The sequence below is a fragment of the Phyllobates terribilis genome, unplaced genomic scaffold, assembly GCF_046119375.1.
Source record: "Phyllobates terribilis strain yellow unplaced genomic scaffold, ASM4611937v1 Scaffold_1__5_contigs__length_1240528914, whole genome shotgun sequence".
Taxonomy (NCBI): domain Eukaryota; kingdom Metazoa; phylum Chordata; class Amphibia; order Anura; family Dendrobatidae; genus Phyllobates; species Phyllobates terribilis.
Window position 1 is genome coordinate 180,939,943 of NW_027362761.1, and position 26,835 is coordinate 180,966,777.

Here is a 26,835-nt window from a genome sequence, read left to right on the forward strand (position 1 = left end):
ATGGGGGGTGAAATCCTGCATGGGGCATTATATGGGGGGGAGAAGTGATATCCTGCTTGGGGCATTATCTGGGGGGGAGTGACATCCTGCATGGGACATTATATGTGGGGTGACATCCTGCATGGGGCATTATATGGGGGGAGAAGTGATATCCTGCATGGGGCATTATATGGGGGGGAGTGACATCCTGCATGCATCATTATATGAGGGGTGACATCCTCCATAGGGCATTATATAGAGGGGGTGACATCCTGCATGGGGCATTTTAAAGAAAGGGGGGGTGATATCCTGCATGAGGCATTATAAAGGGGGGAGTGACATCCTGCATGGGGCATTATATGGTGGGGGAAAGGGACATCCTGCGTAGGGCATTATAATGGGGGGGAGGGACATTCTGCATGGGGAATTATATGGGGGGTGACATCCTGCATGGGGCATTATATGGGGGGGAGTAACATCCTGCATGGGGCATTATATGAGGGGTGACATCCTGCATGGGGCATTATATGGTGGGGGAAAGTGACATCCTGCATGGGGAATTATATGGGGGGGAAGGGACATCCTGCATGGGGCATTATATTTGGTGGAGTGACATCCTGCATGGGGCATTATATGGGGGGTGACATCCTGCATGGGGCAGTACATGGGAGGAAAGGGACATCCTTCATGGGGCATTATAAGTGGGGTTCATGGGGCATTATATGGGGGGTGACATCCTGCATGGGGCTTTATATGGGGGGGTGACATCCTGCATGGGGCATTTTAAAGATAGGAGTGTGATATCCTGCATGGGGCATTATAAAGAGGGGGGTGAAATCCTGCATGTGGCATTTTAAAGAAAGGGGGTTGATATCCTGCATGAGTCATTGTAAAGAGGGGGAGTGACATCCTGCATGGGGCATTATATGATGGGGGAAAGGGACATCCTGTATAGGGCATTATATGGGAGGGAAGGGACATCCTGCATGGGGCATTATATGGGGGGAGAAGTGACATCCTGCATGGGGCATTATATGGGGGGGGTGACATACAGCATGGGGCATTATTTGGGGGGTGACATCCTGCATGGGGCATTATAAGGGGGGAGAAGTGATATCCTGTGTGGGGCATTATATGGGGGGGAGAGACATCCTGCATGGGGCATTATATGAGGGGTGACTTCCTACTTGGGGCATTATATGGGAGGAGAAGTGATATCCTGCATGGGGCATTATATGGGGGGAGTAACATCCTGCATGGGGCATTATATGAGGGGTGACATCCTGCATGGGGCATTATATGGTGGGGGAAAGTGACATCCTGCATGGGGCATTATATGGGGGGAAAGGGACATCCTGCATAGGGCATTATATGGGGGGGAAAGGGACATCCTGCACGTGGCATTATATGAGGGGGGGAAGTGACATCCTGCATGGAGCATTATATGGGGCAGTGACATCCTACATGGGGCATTATATGAGGGTTGACATCCTGCATGGGGCATTATATGGGGGGAAGGGACATCCTGCATGGGGCATTATATGGGGGGTGACATCCGGCATGGGGCATTATATGGGGGGGTGACCTCCTGCATTGGGCATTTTAAAGAGAGGAGTGAGATATCCTGCATGGGGCATTATAAAGAGGGGGGTGACATCCTGCATGGGGCATTTTAAAGAAAGGGGGATGATATCCTGCATGAGTCATTATAAAGAGGGGGGTGACATCGTGCATGGGGCATTATATGGTGGGGGAAAGGGACATCCTGCACAGGGCATTATATGGGGGGAAGGGACATCCAGCATGGGGCATTATATGGGGGGTGACATCCAGCATGGGGCATTATATGGGGGGTGAAATCCTGCATGGGGCATTATATGGGGGGGAGAAGTGATATCCTGCATGGGGCATTATCTGGGGGGGAGTGACATCCTGCATGGGGCATTATATGAGGGGTGACATCCTGCATGGGGCATTATATGGGGGGAGAACTGATATCCTGCATGGGGCATTATATGGGGGGAGTGACATCCTGCATGGGGCATTATATGAGGGGTGACATCCTGCATAGGGTATTATATAGAGGGGGTGACATCCTGCATTGGGCATTTTAAAGAAAGGGGGGGTGATATCCTGCATGAGGCATTATAAAGAGGGGGGGTGACATCCTGCATGGGGCATTATATCGTGGGGGAAAGGGACATCCTGCATAGGGCATTATATGGGGGGGAGGGACATTCTGCATGGGGAATTATATGGGGGGAGAAGTGATATCCTGCATGGGGCATTATATGGGGGGAGTAACATCCTGCATGGGGCATTTTATGAGGGGTGACATCCTGCACGGGGCATTATATGGTGGGGGAAAGTGACATCCTGCATGGGGAATTATATGGGGGAAGGGACATCCTGCATGGGGCATTGTATGAGGGGGAAAGGGACATCCTGCATAGGTCATTATATGGGGGGGGCATCCTGCATGTGGCATTATATGGGGGGAAGTGACATCCTGCATGGAGCATTATATGGGGGGAGAGACATCCTGCATGGGGCATTATATGAGGGTTGATATCCTGCATGGGGCATTATATGGCGGGGTGACATCCTGCATGGGGCATTATAAGGGGGGGGGTGACATCCTGCATGGGGCATTTTAAAGAAAGGGGGGTGATATCCTGCATGAGTCATTATAAAGAGTGGGGTGACATCGTGCATGGGGCATTATATGGTGGGGGAAAGGGACATCCTGCACAGGGCATTATATGGGGGGGAATGGACATCCAGCATGGGGCATTATATGGGGGGTGACATCCTGCATGGGGCATTATATGGGGGGAGAAGTGATATCCTGTGTGGGGCATTACATGGGGGGGAGTGACGTCCTGCATGGGGCATTATATGGGGGGAGAAGTGATATCCTGCATGGGGCATTATATGGGGGGACGTTTCATCCTGCATGGGGCATTATATGAGGGGTGACATCCTGCATGGGGCATTATATGGTGGGGGAAAGTGACAACCTGCATGGGGCATTATATGGGGGGTAGGGACATCCTGCATGGGGCATTGTATGGGGGGAAAGGGACTTCCTGCACAGGTCATTTTATAGGGGGAAAGGACATCCTGCATGTGGCAATATATGGGGGTGGTGACATCCTGCATGGAGCATTTTATGGGGGGAGTGACATCCTACATGGGGCATTATATGAGAGGTGACATGTTGCATGGGGCAATATTTGGGAGGGTGACATCCTGCATGGGGCAATATATGGGTGGGAGAAGTGATATCCTGCATGGGGCATTATATTGTGTGGAGTGACATCCTGCAGGGGGCATTATATGAGGGGTGACATCCTGCATGGGGCATTACGTGGGGGGGAAGGGACATCCTTCATGGGGCATTATATGGGGGGGTGACATCCTGCATGGGGCATTATATGGGGGGGTGACATCCTGCATGGGGCATTTTAAAGAGAGGAGTGTGATATCCTGCATGGGGCATTATAAAGAGGGCGGGTGACATCCTGCATGTGGCATTTTAAAGAAAGGGGGTTGATATCCTGCATGAGTCATTGTAAAGAGGGGGGGTGACATCCTGCATGGGGCATTATATGGTGGGGGAAAGGGACATCCTGTATAGGGCATTATATGGGGGGGAAAGGACATCCTGCATGGGGCATTATATGGGGGAGAGAAGTGACATCCTGCATGGCGCATTATATGGGGGGGTGACATCCAACATGGAGCATTATATGGGGAGAGAAGTGATATCCTGCGTGGGGCATTATATGGGGGGGAGAGACATCCTGCATGGGGCATTATATGAGGGGTGACTTCCTGCTTGGGGCATTATATGGGGGGAGAAGTGATATCCTGCATGGGGCATTATATGGGGGGAGTAACATCCTGCATGGGGCATTATATGAGGGGTGACATCCTGCATGGGGCATTATATGGTGGGGGAAAGTGACATCCTGCATGGGGCATTATATGGGGGGAAAGGGACATCCTGCATGGGGCATTGTATGGGGGGGAAGGGACATCCTGCATAGGGCATTATATGGGGGGGAAAGGGACATCCTGCATGTGGCATTATATGAGGGGGGAAGTGACATCCTGCATGGAGCATTATATGGGGGGAGTGACATCCTGCATGGGGCATTATATGAGGGGTGACATGTTGCATGGGGCATTATTTGGGGGGGTGACATCCTGCATGGGGCATTATATGGGGGGGGAGAAGTGATATCCTGCATGGGGAATTATATTGGGGGAGTGACATCCTGCAAGGGGCATTATATGAGGGGTGACATCCTGCATGGGGCATTTTATGGGGGGAAGGGACATTCTGCATGGGGCATTATATGGGGGGTGACATCCGGCATGGGGCATTATATGGGAGGGTGACATCCTGCATGGGGCATTATATGGGGGGGTGACATCCTGCATGGGGCATTTTAAAGAGAGGAGTGTGATATCCTGCATGGGGCATTATAAAGAGGGGGGGGTGACATCCTGCATGGGGCATTTTAAAGAATGGGGGATGATATCCTGCATGAGTCATTATAAAGAGGGGAGTGACATCCTGCATGGGGCATTATATGGTGGGGGAAAGGAACATCCTGCATAGGGCATTAAATGGGGGGGAGGGACATCCTGCATGGGGCATTATATGGGGGGTGACATCCAGCATGGGGCATTATATGGGGGGTGACATCCAGCATGGGGCATTATATGGGGGGTGAAATCCTGCATGGGGCATTATATGGGGGGGAGAAGTGATATCCTGCTTGGGGCATTATCTGGGGGGGAGTGACATCCTGCATGAGGCATTATATGAGGGGTGACATCCTGCATGGGGCATTATATGGGGGGAGAAGTGATATCCTGCATGGGGCATTATATGGGGGGGAGTGACATCCTGCATAGGGCATTATATAGAGGGGGTGACATCCTGCATGGGGAATTATATGGGGGGGAAGGGACATCCAGCATGGGGCATTGTATGAGGGGGAAAGGGACATCCTGCATAGGTCATTATATGGGGGGGGACATCCTGCATGTGGCATTATATGGGGGAAGTGACATCCTGCATGGAGCATTATATGGGGGGAGTGACATTGTGCATGGGGCAATATATGAGGGTTGATATCCTGCATGGGGCATTGTATGGCGGGGTGACATCCTGCATGGGGCATTATATGAGGGGGTGACCTCCTGCATGGGGCATTTTAAAGAGAGGAGTGAGATATCCTGCATGGGGCATTATAAAGAGGGGGGTGACATCCTGCATGGGGCATTTTAAAGAAAGGGGGGTGATATCCTGCATGAGTCATTATAAAGAGGGGGGTGACATCCTGCATGGGGCATTATATGGTGGGGGAAAGGGACATTTTGCACAGGGCATTATATGGGGGGAATGGACATCCTGCATGGGGCATTATATGGGGGGATGGGACATCCTGCATGGGGCATTATATGAGGGGTGACATCCTGCATGGGGCATTATATGGGGAGTGACATCCTGCATGGGGCATTATAAGAGGGGGAACAGCCTGCATGGAGCATTATAAGGGGGAACCGCCTGCATAGGGTATTATATGGGGGGAATAGCCTGCATGTAGCAATATATGGGGGCCAGTATCCTGTATGGAACGTTACATGGGGGCCAGTATTCTGTATGGAGTGTTATTTGGGGGCCAGTATCCTGTATGGAGCGTTATATGGGGGCCAGTATTCCGTATGGAGCATTATATGGGGGCCAGTATTCTGTATGGTGCGTTATATGGGGGCCAGTATTCCGTATGGAGCGTTATATGAGGGCCAGTATACTGTGTGGAGCGATTCTCCGGTTCCTGAGCCATTGTAGAATTTACAATAGATATATCTCATGTAATGTAAGAAGTGAAATCTTTGCATTGTACTATACCTATATTTCTATGCGGTATCTGTGCATCATGAATCGTGGTATGTGTTAAAGGGGCCCACTGAGACTCTTTTGCCCGGGGACCAGAAAAATCTGGAGCCGGCCCTGAGCCGTGGCCTTACAGTTACATACACCACGCCGATGACTGGAAGTGACCAGCTGCAGGGAGAATATAACTCCATTTTCTGCAGAGCTCCAGTAAGCCGGCCAGACATGATTTAAATGCTATTTACTTGCAGATTACCACTGTATCTACAGGTAAATTGTGTTTCCTTTAATTTCTCTGTGCATGTTACTGAGAGATGGATGAGAAATTACCTATCTTCTCGCATCTAGTTGCAATTGTGCTGATTCTAATACTACTTTTTCTTCCAAGTAAGAAAGAATCTTCCATACCCAAATGCCAGGGATTTTCTATGTTGGAAGTAATGTGCTGTGTTTCTAGCACTATTGCCTGAAACCACAGTCTATTGCCAACCAATCAGGGCTAGTTCAGGGCTCTGTGTGTTGCTAGGTGTGGTTTAACAAGTTCTTAAATCAGGAGTTCAGCTTTTTTTTTTTTACTCTTCCTCCCCACAGCACTCCACAAATCTCCAATCTCTTTCTCCAGGAACACAAGGTGGGTCTGAAAAGTTTTGTAATAGAATTTCCTCTTCCTTTAGTTGTTTAACTGTTTGCTGCAAGGCAAGCTGGATATGTAGGACAGATCTGAAATATTACTGCTGATTTCATTTTCTCTATATGATGGGTGTAACTATTGTGTATACAATGCCAATATAATGTAAGTTTATAGAACAAGGATTTTGTTATTCTAAAGGGAGCGACCCAACTCCTTGGCATCTTATGTGCTGGACAAGCAAATGAAATCTGTATGTGGAAACATTAAACAGCCTTGTCTGCTTGTTGCCAAGTTTGTTAGCTTAGTACTAACTGTTAAGCAAATTCTGTGCAGTATGCTCATAGGAAGGAAGTATAGTGTGTGTGATAAATATATGCACACACTATGCTTTTATTTACTTTTAAATGTTATTTATTACCAGTTACAACCTGGTTAGCTGAGTAACTTCATATTTTCCATCAGTTTTCCCCTTTTGGTCTTTGTTCCCATACCAGTATGTAAGGGAGGTGGTGCAGGGTGTGCCTCATCATTTAGTGCCTGAGGCATATACTGTTATGACGTGGTGGTTTGTTTCTAGCGAAACCCATATTAATGGACGACAAAAAAAAAAAAAAAAAAAAAACTTCCTTTAAATTTAGCTTTTCCTATAGTATATTGTACCATTCCTAAATGCCCCATTTGCCTCTCTTTAATCACATCAGTATTTGTATGCTAAAGCTCAGAACCGGTGTCAATCTCTCAATTAGTTTTTCACTGTAAGTTCCACTCCTGGTTTTCTCATACAAAGCCCACATTCAGTATTTAGAATTTTTTTTTTAATTTTGGTATTTGTAAGTAAAACCAAGAAGTGGGTGAATAATGCAGAAGTGGTAACGTGTTTCTATTATACTGTTCCACTCCTGACTTTGGCTTACAAATACTGATTTCCAATACTGAATGTGTGAATGTGACCAAACACTAATGAAAAATACTGACTTCTGAATAAGCATTTAAAACTGTAGTCCCTAATTTTTCTTGCCTTGAGCCTCTTTCAGTTCTGAGAGATTCTCCGTGTCACCCACAGCCCTGATTGCCGTTATGACAGCCAAAGCTTCCCCACAGAAAGCACCTTGTCCCACCCTCCCTTGGTGGCAGTGATCTTACATCCAGGGGTTCCCACTTTACCCATATTCAGAATTCTCATATGAAGCACTTCCACCAAACTATCGCACCCAGCTTCAAAACCCCTAATAGTATCTTCCTATCTCCAGCTTGCCTTATGTGCCCACCCCCCAATAAATATGCATTTAGATCTGCTCTTCTGTGTGGGGCTACTCACAACTCACCATCTGAAGTTTATCTCTTCATAGCAGTTTGCTAGACTTTGTGCTAGTGCACCAAGTTGGCAGACAACCACGAACCACGAACTGCAAAACATAGGCCCGCGAGTCACGCTTGGCTTCCGAGCCACAGATTGGGGACCTCTGCATTAGAGTATAGTGAAGTGCTGCTCTCCTATACAGTGGAACACTGCAAAGAAATCATGCTCCAATATGTTTCTTCTAAATGGGTCACTATGGTAGCTGGATGCCCAGGCACACCTTCATGACGGTGGCTACTTTTGGGCAGCACGGTGGCTCAGTGGTGAGCACTGCAGCCTTGCGGCGCTGGGGTCCTGGGTTCAGATCGCACCAAGGAAAATATTGGCAAAGGAGTTTGTATGTTCTCCCCGTGTTTTGTGTGGGTTTCCTCCCACACCCAAAGACCTGCTGATAGGGAATGTAGATTGTGAGCCCCAATGGGGACAGTGATAATGTCTGTAAAGCTCTGTGGAATTAATGGTGCTATATAAGTGAGTAAAACAAATATACACTCAGGAGGTCTGCACCCGCCAATGGACATTAGTTTTCTAGTTTGATTGCAAGTGACCCATTATTTGCTTAGTGTTAATCAAAAGGCATTTCTTCTAGCAAAATAAACAGTACACGTATTGGTTGCCAAGAGGTACAATATACATGAGAGTAAATTGGCAGGAAGTATTATGAAGCCACTAACGTCTTTAAATGCCAAGGCTCAGATAATGTCACTAATAAAATATTTTTCCAGCATATATTAAAAACAAAAAAGGTTCCCTTTTCCTATTTCTTTCTACTTTTTTTTTTTATTTTTATTTTTTTTATTATTGGTTTTAACATATCTTGTATAAACTGTTCATTCCATATCTAATCTGGTCTCTAAGGCGCTCGCCCTTAATCGCTAAAGAGTAACAACCTACACCTTTTCTGTAAACTTGAGCTGTGTTCACATGCCGCTTGTAAACACTGACTCGAACGCTCTAAACCTAAATTAAGTTGGTGATCAACAGGAAAAAACAAAACAGCTGATCAAGTATTGATTTTAGCATACTAGACTGCTAATGTAGAAACATTGGTGTTTCATTGGGCTGCAAATTTCTCATTTCTAGACCTCATTCAGATTTTTTTTTTTTTAAAGTTTGCATCAGTCACCTATTCAAATCAAGCGGAAAAAAAATGCAATGCTAAGGAAATCCTGAAAACATGCACAGTTGGTGGCCCTTAAAGGGGTATTCCTAACTCCAAGATCCTATCCCAATATATAGCTGGTGTAGTAATATTATCAAATACCTCCAATTAGAAATGTAGCATAGCGAATCAAAAATACTATGTCTCTTTCCTCATGTGCAGGCGTTGCAGGACCTTGGTTATCCACGGTTACGACCACTAGCAGCTAACTGTCACTTTATCAATGGATGTAACCATGGATACCTAAGGTCCTGCAATGCCTGCACATGAGGAAAGAGATATGGCGAATCAAAAATACTATGCTAAATTTCTAATTGGAGTTATCTGATAATATTATTACACCAGCTACATATTGAGATAGGAATACCCCTTTAAAGACTGAAGTTGTGCATCCAAGGGATAGCTCATTTCATCAATGTCTGATTGGTGGGGGTGCAACACACACCCATGCCGATCAGCTGTTCCTGGTTTGAGTAATGGGCGGATATGCAGTACCCAGCTATGGACACTATACAGTTGATGGAGCTGTGCCCCCAGGAATGGGTGTCTCATTCCCAACGATCAGACATTGATGATCAGAATGACTGTTCAAACCAAGTACAGGTGCTCACTGCTTCATGGCGGGGCCAAACACTTAAATACACCTTCCCACCTGCTTGTTTTCCCTAAATCTTCAATCCCCTTCCCTCTTCTTTGACAGCTGTGGCTTCATAGAGCCAGCGAAGGGTGGCCATGGATAGAAACCAAGCAGGTGGTGATGTGTATGTAAATTATTGGCCTCGTCTTGACAGTCTGAACAGTCATTGTGCGGACAGTCCCTTTTAAAGTTCCGGGCAATCCTTTTAACTGTTATCTTAGGATTCTCCACATTGGAGGTGACTTTTACAATCTGATAAAAGTCCTAACAGCTTTGCACTAAACTTCAATTTATTTTTTTCATAGAGATATATGGTATATTTTAGTTATTACGGTTTCCCTACTCTGTGCCTGTGTGTAACTTGCTGTACATATTGTCCCTAAAGCCTCCTATTAAATACAATATATTCTTTTGTTTTTAGTAACTGAGATCAACATGTCTTTCATGCAACAATTCCTCGCTAATGCAAACTTTTTGGAAGATGGTGGACATGCCCCATGTACGGTAAGTGTTACCGAATATGAGTTAATTGCCCAGTATATAGTATATGATCTTTTAAAAAAACATTTTAGTATCTTACTGGATTCAGTGTTCAAAGTATTTATTAACCCCATGTATGTCCATAGAACAAGAAAGGGCTGTCTTTTTCCAGAACAGCTTAGAATAACAGTGTTTCCACAGCTTCATGTTCAACAAGTTTTCATAAATTCCTGTTAGTACAAATGCCTTAAGGATTACTCATCACAAGTGAGACAAGCCCAGCCGCTCCCATCTAACCTCTCCGGGAGGCTCTCTGCAATGTCTATACTTGCTAAGATTAGCTGCTTGGCTTTCATGCCTCTTCATTAACCAACGATAATCCTATAATATTCATCGGTGTTCCGTAATGTGTTTGATCATCTCTTTGCTGCTCAAATAAATGGACAAATAATAGTTTGGGGTGAGCTGCATCTTTAAATGTCTGCTCTGCTTGCAGAAGGAAGTCAAATAAGTGAAGGTGCAAGCACTAGATAAGGCCACGTATAATGGTGACCAAATACTGAACATCAGTATTTGTAAGCCAAAACCAGGGGTGGAACAATCAAAGGAAAAGTATAATAGAAACACGTCACCACTTCTGTATTTATCACCCACTCCTGGTTTTGGCTTACAAATAATGAGGTAAAAAACTCACCAAATACTGAATGTGTGAACATGGCCTAAAAATGGTCATAGCCCCTTCAGTATTTTCTTTACACATCGCCACTCCTGACTGGACATTGCAGAGAACTGCAGCTCTATCCCATTCAAGTGAATGGAGTAGAAGGACGACTCTTAATGGCTGCATTATTGTATTCTGTATTACAGCTGTAATACAGATCGTAACGTCCCAATGTTCTGGACTGAGAGCTTGTATATCATCCAGATAGTATAATGGTCCTGGGTATTGTGGCAGCAATACAGACACTATGTGCCAGACCTAAGGCTATTAAGCATTATACAAAGAGGAAAACATTCTCTTATCACCATGACCCGTTCCATACCAGCAGTAGAACTTAAAGAAGCACTCTCACAAAACTGATTGCCTAAGCTATGTAGGTACAGTAATGCACTTTCTGACCTCCAGTTTCTAGCTCTGGTCCTCTTCTGGGTCATGGGACTTCTATTCTGACTAAAAAGATCACACTGGGGTTTGTGAGCCGGAAGTGTTTTTTTTACTAGTCCGAGTCTATGGAGCGTCAGAACAAGGCAAGTCTGAATAGAAGTCATGTGAATGAGAAAAGAATTGGAGCAGTGCTGGAAACTGGGAAGATGGCGACCGGTGAGAATATTACCGGACTTGCGGTACACTACATATACATTTACAAAGGTTTTGTGGGAGTGCTTCTTTAATTATAATATAGCATGCATGGTCTCCACACGGTGTAGCAGGTCAAAAGAAGGATGAGGCAGATCTACTGAGCTCTGCTAGTCACACACAACTTGAGTCACACCCGCCCTTTTTTCATGACCATTCTGAGAGTGATTTGGCTTGAAAAATCTTTAAGGCCTTAGGCCTTCTTCATGTACAGCTCTATCTTGCCTTTTTGTGTGTGTTGCAATCCACATTACAAGCTTTGAGTTATTGGTGACTTATGTGATGTTGTTTCATCTCTGACTAAAGTTTAGACATTAAGAAATAGGAAATGTGAGCGTAGTGAATACGGTAGTAATTTTAAGACTTTATCGTGCCTTTTATGTTGCAGGCTGAGGAGAGTGGACCATCTCTCCAAGCATCTTCTGGATACAATCCTGCTCAAGATGCAGCAAATTTAGAAAAAGCCATAAAAGCTAAAGGTTCTTTTGTCTTTACAATCTTGTGTGAAAATTATATTTGGTTAATAAAGCATTTAATGACCGGGTGTATAATTTAGAAGGGTTACATTGATAACAGAAAACTGTCAAATACATCAGTTTATCTTCTCCTGGCATTAGCCACAGTTTCAATGAGGTGGCCGGGCAGCATTGTTACGCTACTTACCTGCAGATTAAGGACACGGCCCCACTATCGGTATTTGGTCAGTATTTTTTTTCCTCAGGAGTGGAAGCCATAACCAGGTGAGGGACAATCGGAGAAAAGGTATAATAAATGCAGAATTGGTGACTTTCTGATTGTTCCTCACCTGGTTTTGGCTCCCACTGCTGAGAAAAAATACTGATAGTGGGGCCGTGGCCTAACTCTGTATCTGCAGGTTTGTGCTGTTTTGTTGAGGTGACAGGTTCCCTTTTAAATCTGTTTATCTGCAGTCACCTGTAGGGGAACATTACAGAATTCTGTTTTCACTGAGTTCATCCACAGTATTCAGTGATAAATATGTTTTCTGAAACGCTCTGTTCACATCATATCCATAGGGTATGTGATTAGAGATGGGTGAATCTGAACTTAGAGAATTTTTTTTTTTTCCTTTCCCATTTCGGGTAACCGAACTTTGAAATAAAGGTCTGGTACCAGAACCCGAACTTCCACCGGTACGTCCGTCATATGTGTTCACTTTAGGATTGGTGGGGATCTGACCATCAGACAACCACCAATACTGAGAATGAAGGGGCCAGAGTGCTGAAGTCCCCTTTAGTCTTTCGATGCACAACGACAGTCCCATTTTCATGGCCATCTACAGCACCTTATAGCCAGGAGCACGACTGTAAGGACTGCATCAATGAATCAGATCCCTCTTATTTCCTTGAACAGTGGGGGGGCCCCAGAAGTTGGGCCCTGAACACTCGTATATCATAAAATGAGTGCCCATTTAACAGGAATTATAAGTTACCTAATGTAAAATATTACCACAAACCATAATATAAATTGACTGCAAACTTTGAACCTTTGACCAATAACTTGGGCTTGGTGTCAACATTTCTTTTAATGATGACGGTTATAACTATTACAGGAACCCCCCAACCCCCCCTTCTCTAAAACTATATAACTTTGTCTAGGTTATGGTTTTATACTCTGGCCTCATGTTAAAGTTCAAGGTGTTCTTATTTTCATATATATTTTTATTTTTTTTCTTCCTGTAGGTGTTGATGAAGGCACCATCATTGACATCCTGACCAAAAGAACCAGCAATGAACGGCAGCAAATTAAAGCTGCTTATCAGCAGCAAACAGGCAAGGTGGGAACAACATATGACCTTTCACATTCATATTGTGCAGACCTATTCTTGCTTGTAGCTGAATATACAGAATTTAACACTTGCTCTGCGTTGCTACCTCTTTTGCTTCTAGTCTTTAGATGATGCATTCAAAAAAGCCCTCTCAAGCCATCTGGAGGAAGTTGTTCTGGGATTAATGAAAACCCCTGCCCAATTTGATGCCCATTGTTTGAAGAATGCTGTCAAGGTAAAATATTATCCTCATATATTCTGCTTTTTTGTTGTGATTCATGGACACGCCTGAATTCTGACTCATTTTAAGTAATATGGAGCCATTATGGAGTTGTTATCCTATGGGAACTTGTACCTAGCACTTTGTAGCCATTTTTGTTCACTGTGTTGCCTTAAAATATTGTACTATGCTCGATCGGTTGTCATAGCTTCTGTATTGGTAATCTTTTCTAGCCATTGTCTTGTGTAATGTAAAATGTTGCTCCTAAAACATATACTATATGTATTACAAGGTGACCTCTCAAAGTTGTTGAACGCATTTATCTTTTCAATATTTTTCAGGGTCTTGGAACAGATGAAAATACCTTGATTGAAATTCTAGTATCACGGAACAATCATGAGCTTAGAGAAATAAACAAGGTTTACAAAGAAGGTGTGTCTTCTAAATCTGATCTCAAGGTCGACAAAAAAATACAAAAAAAAACAATTTGTTTTGAGATCTACCTATTAAGATATGACACACTGGTCTCATGTTCGTTGCTAATAGAATTTTATTGCTCCAGTCGGGAGAAAAAGAACATCCGCCAAAAAAACAAACACCTTGTACAAATCTCAATACTACTCTAATCTCATACCTCCTCGAATTTCAGAATTTAAAAAGGATCTGGCAAAAGATGTGGCTTCTGATACATCCGGAGACTTCCAGAAAGCTCTTCTTGCTCTGATCAAGGTAATTTTTTATGAAAATGCTATTTAGTAAATTTTCCGCTTAGTTTTTATAAAAATGTGGCCAGATGACTCTGTAGGAACATTGTGCCAAAATGCAACCGCCAACATGAGCCATCTACGGAAGTACTAAACTAACCCTTTTCCCTCCAATTTAGGGGGATCGCAGTGAAAGCACAGCTATAAATGAGGAGCAAGTTGACAATGATGCAAGGGTAAGGACTGAACCTCAAGGTTGGTTTATTACTTGACTTAAGAAAATAAAGTGACTTTTTTTTTTTTTTTTTTTAAATTTATATTTTTTAAGGCCTTATATGATGCAGGAGAAAAACGAAAAGGAACAGATGTGGCTGCATTCATAAACATTCTAACTTCAAGGAGTGTTCCACATCTCTGTCAAGGTAAAGGTGTACGTCTGAAGTCTTTAGAGTGTGTATACAATATGAGAAGGATGTACTGTGTATTAATTATTTTTATATGTAACTTGATTTTTAGTTTTCAAGAGATATTCCAGATATAGTAAAAATGATATGTCTAAGGCTCTCGATCTGGAGTTAAAAGGAGACATTGAAAACTGTCTGATCTCACTTGGTGAGTAGAATGGGGATTTTTAGATGTGTATACAGACATTAGCTATAGGAATGCTTCATATTTACTCTCGATTATCAGATTTCACTACAAAAATAAACTGGACAGAAATTGATGCATTTCTCTGGGGGAAGTGGGGCTGGATGGAAAGATCACTAAAAGGGGTTCTTATTTGTGCTTTGAGCGCTCTTCTGTTTTCCGGCTTGCTGGGGGGTGGAGGAGGGGGAGGGGTTGGCCTTATGTGGTCCTAAAGACTAATGGTTCAGGCTGGAAGCCCTCCTGAGCTGTTAGCCTGACATGCATGTCTTCAATGCTGCTAGTGAAGGCTTTGCCTCTGCAGCCCAGAAGCTGGCCGGATACATGGATCATGTTAGCCTAAGAGCAGTAATCACAAGCTGCTTAGACGTGTGTACTCCTTGCATGGGAAACTGGCCACTGCAAAGGTGATGGGTAACTTGGGAAATGGACAGTTAAAATTAAAAGAAAAAAAAAAAAAAAAACTCCTTTCTTGAACTGTGAGGATGTTTAAGAATTAAATTGAAAAGTTGCTAGCTTTTACAAAGGCTTAACAATTTTAGCTGTTTACAAACCTGAGCCGCCTCTTGATATAACTCCAAGTTGCCTAAACTTTATGGATATCAATCTATCCAGTTTGGAAAAATAAGATTGTGAATTTTGGTACAAATGAAGGTGACTGGTGCACCGGGGAGGTACCAGTAAGACAACTATTTAAAAAAAAAAGTCTTTGCAGGTATTAACCACAGAAAACTGTTCTTCTCTAGCTTTTCTAGTGTCATTGACCCTGCTGCTGTGATTGGGCTGCAGTTGCCACTTGTTCAGATATTTTGCTACATTGTGTGTACAAACGATCTGCTTTTTCAAGAGTGGCCATTACATGAGGAGAGCATTAACCCAACAGAAGCACCGGTATCTGCTCCTTTGTATGAGGAGCACTGCCAAAGGCTTAGAAAATGATCTACTGGTGTCAAACTGACTCCATGATGGTCTGATATCATGTTGTGGGGTCTATTCTCACGGCCTTGCAATGTGCAGTTCAATTGATGCCAAGAGCTCTTTGCAGATGTGTAGGTTCATAACTGGCTCGTGATAGATGGGAGTCTGGAGAGGCTTTGGTAAACCTTGTGATGTCTGCAACATCATCCAGCACGACTGTTTCGGCGGTGAGTCACTGATGGCCTGGGGAAGCACATGCTTGGAGGGTTGCACAAACCTCCATATGACAGAGCAGTTTCCTGACTGCAGTTTAACTCTAAGGATTTTATTCTGGTACCTTTTCTTAGACCTTATGCTGTGCAGCGGCTCCTAGTCCAGATAGGAAAGTAACTTATGAGACTTCCAGAACGAGGTCACTGATGGACCCTCAGGTAAAGGGGTCGGCCACTTTCTCTTAGTGCTGCTTTCCTCATACACAGGCCAGCACTTCTGTCCATGTAATGGCTAATTGTGGAGAAACATGTGACCAGCGGCCATTGTATGGACAGAAGTGCTGGTCAGTGTGTGCGGAAAGTGGCCGACGACTTTACCGGAGAATCCGTCAGTGAGTTTGTTCTAGCAGGCGTCTTTTGAAGTGGGGTTTTTTTTTTCTTCTTCCTCTGTGCTCTTCTAAGTGGATTTATGTACAGGGAAACTGATTCTGTACTCTCTATATTTGTAATGAAACCCAATTGCAAATATCTTTAGGCTAAAATGCACGTAAGTTAAAGACAATAAATATCCCCCCAAAGGTGGCCAACCTCTATTTTAGCATTACTACCTTACAAACTTTAGATCATGTCCTCATCATTTTTTTTTTATTTTATTTTTTTTTTTACAGTAAAATGTATAACCTGCAAACCAGCTTATTTTGCTGAGAAATTCTTCCTGGCAATGAAGGTAGGTTGAGTAATATCTGCAAATGTTTGTCACTTAGTGAATTTACCAATATATATTTAGTTTTATGACCTGAATTAGGACTCGAGTGACTGGATTTTTGAGTTTAGTAAAGGCAAATGTACATATTCTGCATAAGTAACTGACATTGGGTAGGAGTTGGGTGCTACAGATGGCATCTTGGTTTTTCAGCTGGCAAAAAAAAAAAAGTATCTCTGCTGGTAATGGTAAGATTTCTAATGGTTTGATTAGCCCATGTAGAGTATCTGCTGACTGCATCATTACCCTGGTTTCCTGTTGTGGTTGCGACATGGGGACAGTTTCCTGTGTGATTAGCGCTGTATGTGAAGGGAGCTGGCTCTCTACTAATTTTTATAGCGAAGTTGTCTATGCATCAAAAAGGGAAACCGATCTTCACACATTGGTCTGATCATGTGCTGACACTGGGAATGTGTCCTGGGTCGATCAGTGACCCAGAACTGGACTAGCTGATCAAGCATCTGAGTTAATAGAACTATAGTTGTAAGGTAAACTAATTAGTTGTAGCAAACTTCTATTCATCTATCATTTTATATTTTCTCTGCCTGTGAACTTGTAAAATGTTTTAATACTGGAATGTTAATTGCTTGTTCTATAAGGCTACGGCCCCACTATCACTATTTGTTCCACTCCTGATTTTTGGCTTGCATATACTGGAGAAAAAGTATAATAGAAACACGTCACCACTTCTGTATTTATCACCCACTCCTGGTTTTAGCTTACCAATACTGAATGTGGGGTTGTAGCCTAATAATCAGTTCTGTAAAGTTGCATTTCCATTCCGGTTTCTGTGTACTGATTTTAACCACTGAAATGCCTGTTTTCCCCATAGGGTTCAGGAACCAAGCACAAGGATCTAATTAGGCTGTTGGTTTCTCGCTCTGAAATTGACCTTAAAGACGTCAAAACTCACTACAAAAGGCTTTATGGCAAATCCCTGCGCCAAGCGATTATGGTATGGGAACAAATACAGGCATAAGAGTGTGTGCTTATGAAACAAGATCTGTTAATGATGCAAAAACTACCCACTAATGGGACACGTCATTATGTATAAAACTTACATTCTAAGGCCTCATTCAGACATCCATGTTGCACGTACATGTGTTTTTTGCTTTTTTTTTTATGCCCCCAAGAGAAACCTGTTAGTCACACACCCACTTGGTAGACACAATAAAAATTGGCTTTAATTTAAACAACAAACAAGAATGCAGAATACTGGACACTTTAGACCTGGTGACTTAATATTGTACTCCTACTGGAGCTGCATCAATCTGTATGACAGCAATGTAGTGGTTATGCCTGTTGGGGGTAAATCATTTAACTGTTTCCCCAATCATACTATTAACACTTTCCCCCTTCCTTCCCTATAAGGTCCCATGCATAAAATTTTATTTTTTCTTAATGCTGGTCTTTACTGCTTTTTATTGATCCTCCATAACAAGCAGATGCTTTGACTTGTGTGTTATGAGAGTCAACGGTCTCTCTATAGTTGCTAAGCCACATGCCCTGTCTTTTTGGAAGGTACTTTACTGCTTGAAATTTGATATTTTAAATTATTTTTTTAACATAATTCTGCATATGAAGCTTAATACTAGGCGCCATTTGCTAATTGTTTACCTTTTATATATGCTGTTTCTTTTTATAGGAGGAAAAGCTGAAGGGAGATTATGAAACAATTGTCCTGGCATTGTGTGGACCTGACAACTAAATTGCTTTTTCTTTAAAGTCATTTTGAAATTCTGTTACTTGCATTTGCCATTTCTACAGGAGACTTGTTGAAGTGATTATCATGTAAACTACACTTTCTATTTAGTCCACCAACAATCTTCTCAAATTCACCTGAAACCAATGACTAACACATTTTGTATCTAACAATAAACGTTGTTTATGGAGTATGACTGTCTCTATTCAAGAAGGCTTCCATGAAGTTGTATAAACCAATGGTGGGGAGTAAAATAAAACCATACTTAAAATGCACATTTTACCCCAATATTAAAGCTTTATTTTTAGACTTGTGGTTCGCACCCTTGATAAAGTTATGTAGCAATGCACAAAGTACTTAGGGTTTGGCATGGTAAGAATATTGTTTTACACATAAGCGAAATGTCTATATTGCAATTGGTACTAAATGCCACTGTATAATAGAGAGGAGTGTGCAAATATAACAAAGGGGCATTCTAGCTCCACTCACTTAATTACCAGGATATGATGGGTGAGGAGAAGCTGGTATCACATCTGCTGATACAGTCAGGTCAACGATGTAATCAACTGATACTATGTACCTGGAGTGCTCACTAGAATAGGACAGGTGCATGATACCAAACTTGGCACAATGAGCCTCTTCACCCCACCACTTCACATCCCATGCGATCAGCACCCACGAGATGTCATCGTGAGTGCCTGATGGCTTTCACGGCAACATGAGGTCATCATGACGACCTCTGTCTGCTCCGGCAGCCTGTTTTAGACCATATCTGGAGCATGGTCTAAGGGGCTTCTATCACTGCTGCATTGACCGGTATAATGCATTTGTAATTCATGGCATTATACTGCATATTAACCCTTAAATAACCTATTTGCTACCCTAACTCAATAATATAACACATCATTTGGTTGGAAAATTTATGGCTATGGCCTTTATTAAAATTCCTACATACATTACTAAAACCATAACTTCAATAAAAAAAAAGCTCTTATAACCGACACCTGGGCTTTGCCAAAAGCTCAAGCCCGTTTACCTTACCAACCTGCTGTCCATTCAGTCTCCTGAATGACTAACCCCAAACAGCCATCGTGTCTAAACTATTAGACACACATGGGCCAACTCAATCATTGCTTGTAAGTTCAGGTTGATTGTCAATCCCTATATCAGATTATGTTCATCTACCTGAAAAAGTCCTGGCAAACCACCCTCCATGTGCCTAAAGGAAAAACCACATAAACTTGATCAAGGACCTGTTTAACCTTTTTTCCTTATTTTCTCACAAAACTTCAACTCAAATGAGATTAACCCACAAAAGCCTAGAAACAATCCTAACATAAAACAACTGTTTTGGCTTTAGAAGACTTTTTCATCTGGGAAAAGCAGGTCAATAGTACCCAGTCTCCCAATGTCGTTTCCTCCAAGGTGCACAATAATGATGTTGGGGGCTGGAGCCCTACAAGGGTTGCTTAATCCAAAACACCATCCCATCTTTGTCCTCTAGCTCCAAACCCAAAAATTCTTACTCTATCAGAGGACAATGATGAGTTTGGCCTGTAGCAGCGCTGTTGCGCCCTCCATTCAGCCCAATTGCTAAATGAATGGCCCAAGATCCACACCGTGACACCTAGGAAAACTATAACAGAAAAAAAATATCATTATCTCCTAATATACAGCTTATAACATTGGGAAGATGGGATTCAAAATCTCTTAATGACTTCCTCACTTAAACCCAGTCTGGCAGCCTCTGTCGCAGCACCAATCCTAAAGGAATGGGTAGAAAAATATTTATCTCCCAAATGCATTTCTGACAAACACCTCTTTAACATACTTCTAAATTGGAATTACGTCAGAGGCTCACCAGACCGATGAAGCAGGAATTTCTCTTCATTTGTTGGACGTATATTCAGGTAGTTTCCTCACTTTGCAAACTGGACAAATGGCTGTATCAGAAAAACATTGTAAATTAACACAACAGCCTTTACTGGATTGGTCAATTTTTGACCTAGCTATATAAAGCATTAATTATTTCTTTTCCAACCTTCTTTGTGCCATTCTTACTTCTGGGCGACAGCTCCCCTATACGTAGAGCCCTGAAGAACATTAACACTGCTGCTGTGTGCCTCAAATTCCTCATAGCAACATGGAAATGCAATAGTACACAAGCTTTTTTAACATGGCTGGGGAAATTGGGCATCTTCTTGTATCCCTTCAATACCTGCTTAATCCAAAAAATAATCATTAATCGAGTGCTGCCCAAGTATATTTAAAAAGAAGGAAACACATGCTAAATTCTTTGCGATTGTTGAATATGCAAGCCTTTTATCAACACATGACAACACAAATGTTAAAGTGGCCTGCTCATAACACTTGTCTGCTTTTAACCACCTAGCTGAACAAAATTTTGACCACAATTCTCAAGCCACCAGGTAACCCTAACAGGTAGAACTCGCTAATGACCGTTGCAACAATTCCATTATCACGACCAAATTATTCCCCACAAATATGCTGGACAATCCTCTCCTATCCACTGAGCGCAGGGGGCGAGTATGAAGACATTTGTGAACTGTAAATGAGAAAGCGATTCAGCAACCAAGCTACGTTTATTATCAACTTCTACTACCTTTTGCCAAATGTTCCATTTAAGACATAGCAGAACTAAATGCCTGAGCAGTTTTCACTACCAATTTACATTTACTTGACAAGCAACTTAGAAGGAGTACTACAACTTTCGTACTGGACTGAATGAAAATATTCCTATTTGACAACCGCTCACCCCAAAGCACTATCGTAACTAGAATAGGGAAAAGTTCTAGTAAAACTACATTATTTAACACCTTTAAAGCCCATGACGTACTAATACGCATCTGTTCCCTGGGACTTAAGAGCCTGACCCGTATTAGCACGTCATGGCTATCGCGCGTGCGCACACAGGCTGTGCTGGCGCGATCGCCGCCGGGTGTCAGCTGATTGTCACAGCTGACACCCGGTACTATGTGCAGGGAGTGGTCCTGCACCTCTCCCGGCATATTAACCCCCGCAATGCTGCGATCGAAGTCGATCGCAGCATTGCGGTGGCTAAGGGGAGGTGATCGGTATACTTACCTCCTCTTCCGGCCTCCAGCGCTGTCTGCCGCGGTTTCCCGGATGTTGCCATGAACACCCGATGTCGTCATGACAACATCCAGGTCACCAGACAGCAGGAAGATTTTTTGGTCATGCGCAGTACATGACCAAACTATCTTCTTACTGTGCAGCGCTGACAGCCTGCATAGCACAGGGATGGTGCTCTATCCCTATGCTATGCAGGCGATCATAATAAAAAAGGTAAGTCCCATAGTGGGACAAAGTAAACATAAAAAAACTGTCAAAGTGAAAAAAATAAATAAAAAAAAATTGTAAAAATATTTAAAAAAATATTTAAAAAAATAAATAAATAATCCACAAAAAATACAAATATAATGTACTCATCAATAAATATTATTATGAAAAACAAACAATAGTACACATATTTGGTATCATCACGTTCGGAACGACCTGACCTATAAAATTATCCCACTAGTTAACCCCTTCAGTGAACATGGTAAAAAAAATAAAAATAAAAAAACAAAGCAAAAAACAATGCTTTATCATCATACCGCCAAACAAAAATTGGAATAACACGCGATCAAAAAGACGAATCTAAATAAAAATGGTACCACTGAAAACAACATCTTATCCTGCAAAAAACAAGCCGCCATACTTCTCCATCATCCGAAAAATCAAAAAGTTATAGCTCTCAGAATAAAGCGATGCAAAAAAATAATTTTTTCTATAAAATAGCTTTTATTGTGTAAAAGCGCCAAAACATAGAAAAACGATATGAATGTGGTACCGCTGTAAACGTACTGTCCCGAAGAATAAAGCTGCCTTATCAATTTTACCACACGCGGAGTAGAATAAAAAAATATGAAAAAAAAACAATTCCTGAATTGTTGGTTTTTGTTTTATTCTGCCTCCCAAAAGCTGGAATAGAAAGCAATTCAAAAAATGTCACGTGCCTGAAAATGGCACCAATAAAAACGTCAACTCATCCAGCAAAAAACAAGCCATCACATGACTCTGTCGGCCAAAATATGGAAAAATTATAGTTCTCAAAATATGGCGATGCAAAAACTAGATTTTACAAAATATGTGTCTTTTTAGTGTGTGACAGCTGTCAATCATAAAAACCCGATATGATTCTGGTATCTCTGTAGTCGCACCGACCCGAAGAATAAGGTTGTCTAATCACTTATACTACACTAGGAACGGCGTAAAAAATAAACGCTAGGGCTGGGGTTGGGGTTAGGGTTGTGCTAATGTTAGGGTTGGGGTTAGAGTTGTTATTTTTTTTTTACTTTTGAAAAAAAAAAAATGACGATATAGCAACTAGTGTTGAACGCAAGTGCTCGCTACTTGAGTTTGCATCGGGTGCTCGGGTATGCATTGAGTATCGCGGGTGCTCGAGTCTCCGCCCCATATGCTTCGCGGCCTAAAAACCTTGCGGGGATTGCCTGCCATGCACGAGCGATCCCCTCATGTTTTTTTTGGGGTGTCTAATAACCGTGAAACATGCAGGCGGGGTTTCCACTATTTAGGCACATCAGGGGCTCTCCAAACGCGACATGGCGTCCGCTCTCGATTTTGAGTTTGCGTTCAAAAAGTCACACAGTGCTCCTTCCCTTCTGAACTCTGCTGTGCGCCCAAACACTGTATTTTCCCCACATATGGGGTATTGGCGTACTCAGGAGAAATCGCACAAAAGTTTTTGGGGTCCATTTTCTCCTCTTACCCTTGTGAAAATAAAAAAAAATTGGGGCTAAATCATCATTTTTGTGGAAAAAGTTAGATTTTTTTTATTTTCACGGCTCCATGTTATAAACTTCTGTAAAGGACTTGGGGGTTCAAGATGCTCACTACACATCTAGATAAGTTCCCTGAGGGGTCTAGTTTCCAAAATGGTGTCACTTGTGGGGGGTTTCCACTGTTTAGGCACAGCAGGGGCACATCCGCTAATTATTCAAGCAAATTTTACAATCAAAAAGTCAAATGGCGCTCCTTCCCTTCTGAACCCTGCCGCGCGCCCAAACAGTGGTTTTCCCCCACATATGGGGTATCTTCTAACTCAGGAGAAATTGCACAACAAACTGCATAGTGCAATTTCTCCTGTTACCCTTATGAAAATTCAAAAGTGGGGGCTGAAAAACATTTTTGTGGGAAAAATGTGAAAATTTTATTTTTACGGCTCAATGTTATAAACTTCTGTGAAGCACCTGGGGGTTCAAAGTGCTCACCACACATCTAGATAAGTTTCCTTAGGGGTCTAGTTTCCAAAATGGTGTCACTTGTGGGGGGTTTCCACTGTTTAGGCACATCAGGGGCTCCCCAAATGCAAAATGGCGTCCGCTAATTATTCAAGCAAATTTTACATTCAAAAAGTCAAATGGCGCTCCTTCCCTTCCGAACCCTGCCGTGCGCCCAAACAGTGGTTTTTCCCCACATATGGGGTATCTGCGTGCCCAGGGAAAATTGCACAGCAAATTTTGGGGTCCATTTTTTCCTGTTACCCCTGCGGGAAAAAAAAAAAAAAAATTGGGTCTAAAGTAACATTTTTGTGAAAAAAGTTAAATGTTAATTTATTTCTTCCACATTCCAAAAATTCCTGTGAAGCATCTGAAGGGTTAATAAAGTTCTTGAATGTGGTTTTGAGCACCTTGAGGGGTGCAGTTTTTAGAATGGTGTCACTTTTGGGTATTTTCTGTCATAAAGACCCCTCAAAGTGACTTTAAATATGATTTGGTCCCTAAAAAAATGGTTTTGTAAATTTTGTTGGAAAAATGAGATATCGCTGGTTAACTTTTAACCCTTATAGCTCCCCAATAAAAAAAAAAATGTTGGTTCCAAAATTGTGCTGATGTAAAGTAGACATGTGGAAAATGTTATTTATTAGCTATTTTGTGTGACATAGCTCTCTGATTTAAGGGCATAAAAATTAAAATTTTGCAAAATTTCCGTTTTTTTCACAAATAAACGCAAGTGATATTGAAGAAATTTTACCACAATCGTGAAGTACAATATGTCACGAAAAAACATTCTCAGAATCAGGAGGATCTGATGAAGCGTTCCAGAGTAATTACCTCATAAAGTGACAGTGGTCAGAATTGTAAAAATTGGCCTGGTCATTAACGTGCAAACCGCCTTGGGTTGTAAAAGGGTTAAAACACCATTCTTTGACCAAGCAGGATGCTACTTCTCGGCACACCACCCACCATCCCAGTAAATATCGAAACGTATGAAAGGGGTTACATCCATAAACAATTGTAAGTACCACAGAAACAAAAGCAGGCCGCCAAATTGATTGACCATTAAAATACTGCAGAAATTTTAGTCAGACTTCTAGATCCTCCTTCACCTCCTTGGTTATGCGAACATGAAACTGTGGATTCCTAATCCCTGCAATATGTGAGGCCAAGCTCCTACAGAAAACTCTGCCCATAGGCATTATTCTAGAAGCAAATGCTAATGAACCCAACAAAGACTCCACCTCTTTCACGGCCGCTTTCTTCCTATTAATGCCAGCAAGTGGTTCCTACACTTGTCAATTTTAGCTAAAGGTAGCTGACACTCACCCCTACCCATATCTATTACAATACACAAATATTCAATACAACTAACAGAGTAAATAGTTTTCCCTTCTGCTAACGAGATACCAAAATCCCTACAGATTGACTGAAAAGTAGCTAACAGTTCACTGCAAACATTAGAATCAGCTGGGCCTATAAAAAGAAAATCATCTAGCAGTGCGCTATACCGCCCCTCATGGACCTGACTGCTGTCACCCACTCCACAAATGATGAGAATGCCTCAAAATAGAAACACTACACTGAACAACCCATAGGCAGGCATTAGTCCACATAGAAGGGACCATTAAACTGAAACACAAGAGAATTAAACCCGCTAGGGTGAATTGGCAACAGCCTTAACTCTTATTCTATATCGGCCTTAACCATTAAAGCCCCAGGCCCAAATCCCTTCACTACTTCCGCTGCTGCATCAAAAGATGTGTAGCTAACTGAGATAGTACTGTTGTCAATACTCTCATTTAAAGACAAACCATATGGATATAATAGGTGGTGAATTAGTCTAAACGAATTTGGCTCCTTCTTTGGAACTACGCCCAAAGGTGACAGACGAAAATTTTTAAATGACTGTTCCTTAAAGGGGCCAGCTACTCTACCTTCTATTATTTCCTTGCTTCATTTCTTTTCTACCACCTCTGGATGCAGGTCCACAGATTTCAAATTATATGCAACCTCCCCCTACAAATTGGGGAAAATAAAAACCTTCTGAAAACCCACCAGTTAACAGGCTGGCCATCCTGCAGTCTGGGTACCGTTCTAACCATGGGCGGATTCTCTCCAGATTTATTGGAGTCAATGCCCTTGTACTCCTTTGTAGAGGGCTGTCCCACCAGGTTTGCTTTTTTAAAACACCTGGATATGGGGTGTGACCCTCCACAAAAGGAGCACTCATGCTTATACTTTTAAGCATTAGGCCACTTATACTGAGACTTTCATAGCATATACCTTTCCTCATCGAGGTTTGAGCCGGTATTTGACACCAGCAGGTTTGGCGGGAAACATAAAGTTGAGCCACAAACACACGTCTTTTACCCCCCATCTAAGGGACGGGTATACAGACAGCTTCTGTCTAAAATTTTCATCATAGAAATACCAGCTCAAATTGCCACAGTTTTTAACCCTCAACTGGTGAGGTGGGGTTTTTGTCACGCAACTGGTGATGTGGGGTTTCCTATACCCCAGTGTTTAGAAATCCATTATTTTTACAGAAAATGCAAAGATCACATTTGTTTTAATCGTTTTCTTATTGGCGATTGATTACACATGAGTATAACAAATTTTTGACACCCACAAATGGATGGAAGCTAGTGAGACACGTATCCTCATACCAGCATTTTTCAAAGAATGGCAGCCGAACAAAAAATCCCTGGGGTGTGGCAAACCCGACCTCCCCAGTTGAGGGTTAAATGCCTCTAATACTATTTCGACATGTTGGAACAGCCCTGAGCACTTACTAGGGAACCTCTCACCCATAACACTGGCATAAATACAGAAGGCTTGTAGCAAATTATTAAAAGACCTTGGGACAGGTCTTCGTCTATCTTTGTCTTTCTCCAGCCGAGATAAAAATTCCTTAGAGACTGGCAGCAAAGACAAGATATGTTATGGGTAAGTAATAACCTAGGGGTGAGACAGTACATACTAACGTTTCCTTATAACAATGGTCTCCCACCCATTTAAACCCTGAAACTACAGGGGTTATC

At 42.5% G+C, this 26,835-nt stretch overlaps 1 protein-coding gene across 1 annotated transcript; it reads left to right on the forward strand.

Moving 5' to 3' along the window:
- Positions 1-6,375: 6,375 nt before the first annotated feature.
- Positions 6,376-18,663, forward strand: LOC141252843 (annexin A1-like). Its single transcript, XM_073670605.1, has 13 exons — positions 6,376-6,524; positions 10,105-10,187; positions 11,909-11,999; positions 13,221-13,315; positions 13,428-13,541; positions 13,868-13,958; positions 14,176-14,255; positions 14,410-14,466; positions 14,559-14,652; positions 14,747-14,842; positions 16,674-16,732; positions 17,601-17,723; positions 18,414-18,663. The coding sequence occupies exons 2-13, from the start codon at positions 10,119-10,121 to the stop codon at positions 18,474-18,476; spliced, it is 1,032 nt and encodes a 343-aa protein (XP_073526706.1). The 5' UTR covers positions 6,376-6,524; positions 10,105-10,118; the 3' UTR covers positions 18,477-18,663.
- Positions 18,664-26,835: the final 8,172 nt, after the last annotated feature.

Excerpts from the sequence above, each read along its gene's own strand:
- LOC141252843 (XM_073670605.1), top strand. The coding sequence starts at position 10,119 with ATGTCTTTCATGCAACAATTCCTCGCTAATGCAAACTTTTTGGAAGAT. Across the intron at positions 13,316-13,427 it reads ATCAGCAGCAAACAGGCAAG|TCTTTAGATGATGCATTCAA; the intron begins GTGGGAACAACA and ends TTTTGCTTCTAG. Across the intron at positions 13,959-14,175 it reads AAACAAGGTTTACAAAGAAG|AATTTAAAAAGGATCTGGCA; the intron begins GTGTGTCTTCTA and ends CTCGAATTTCAG.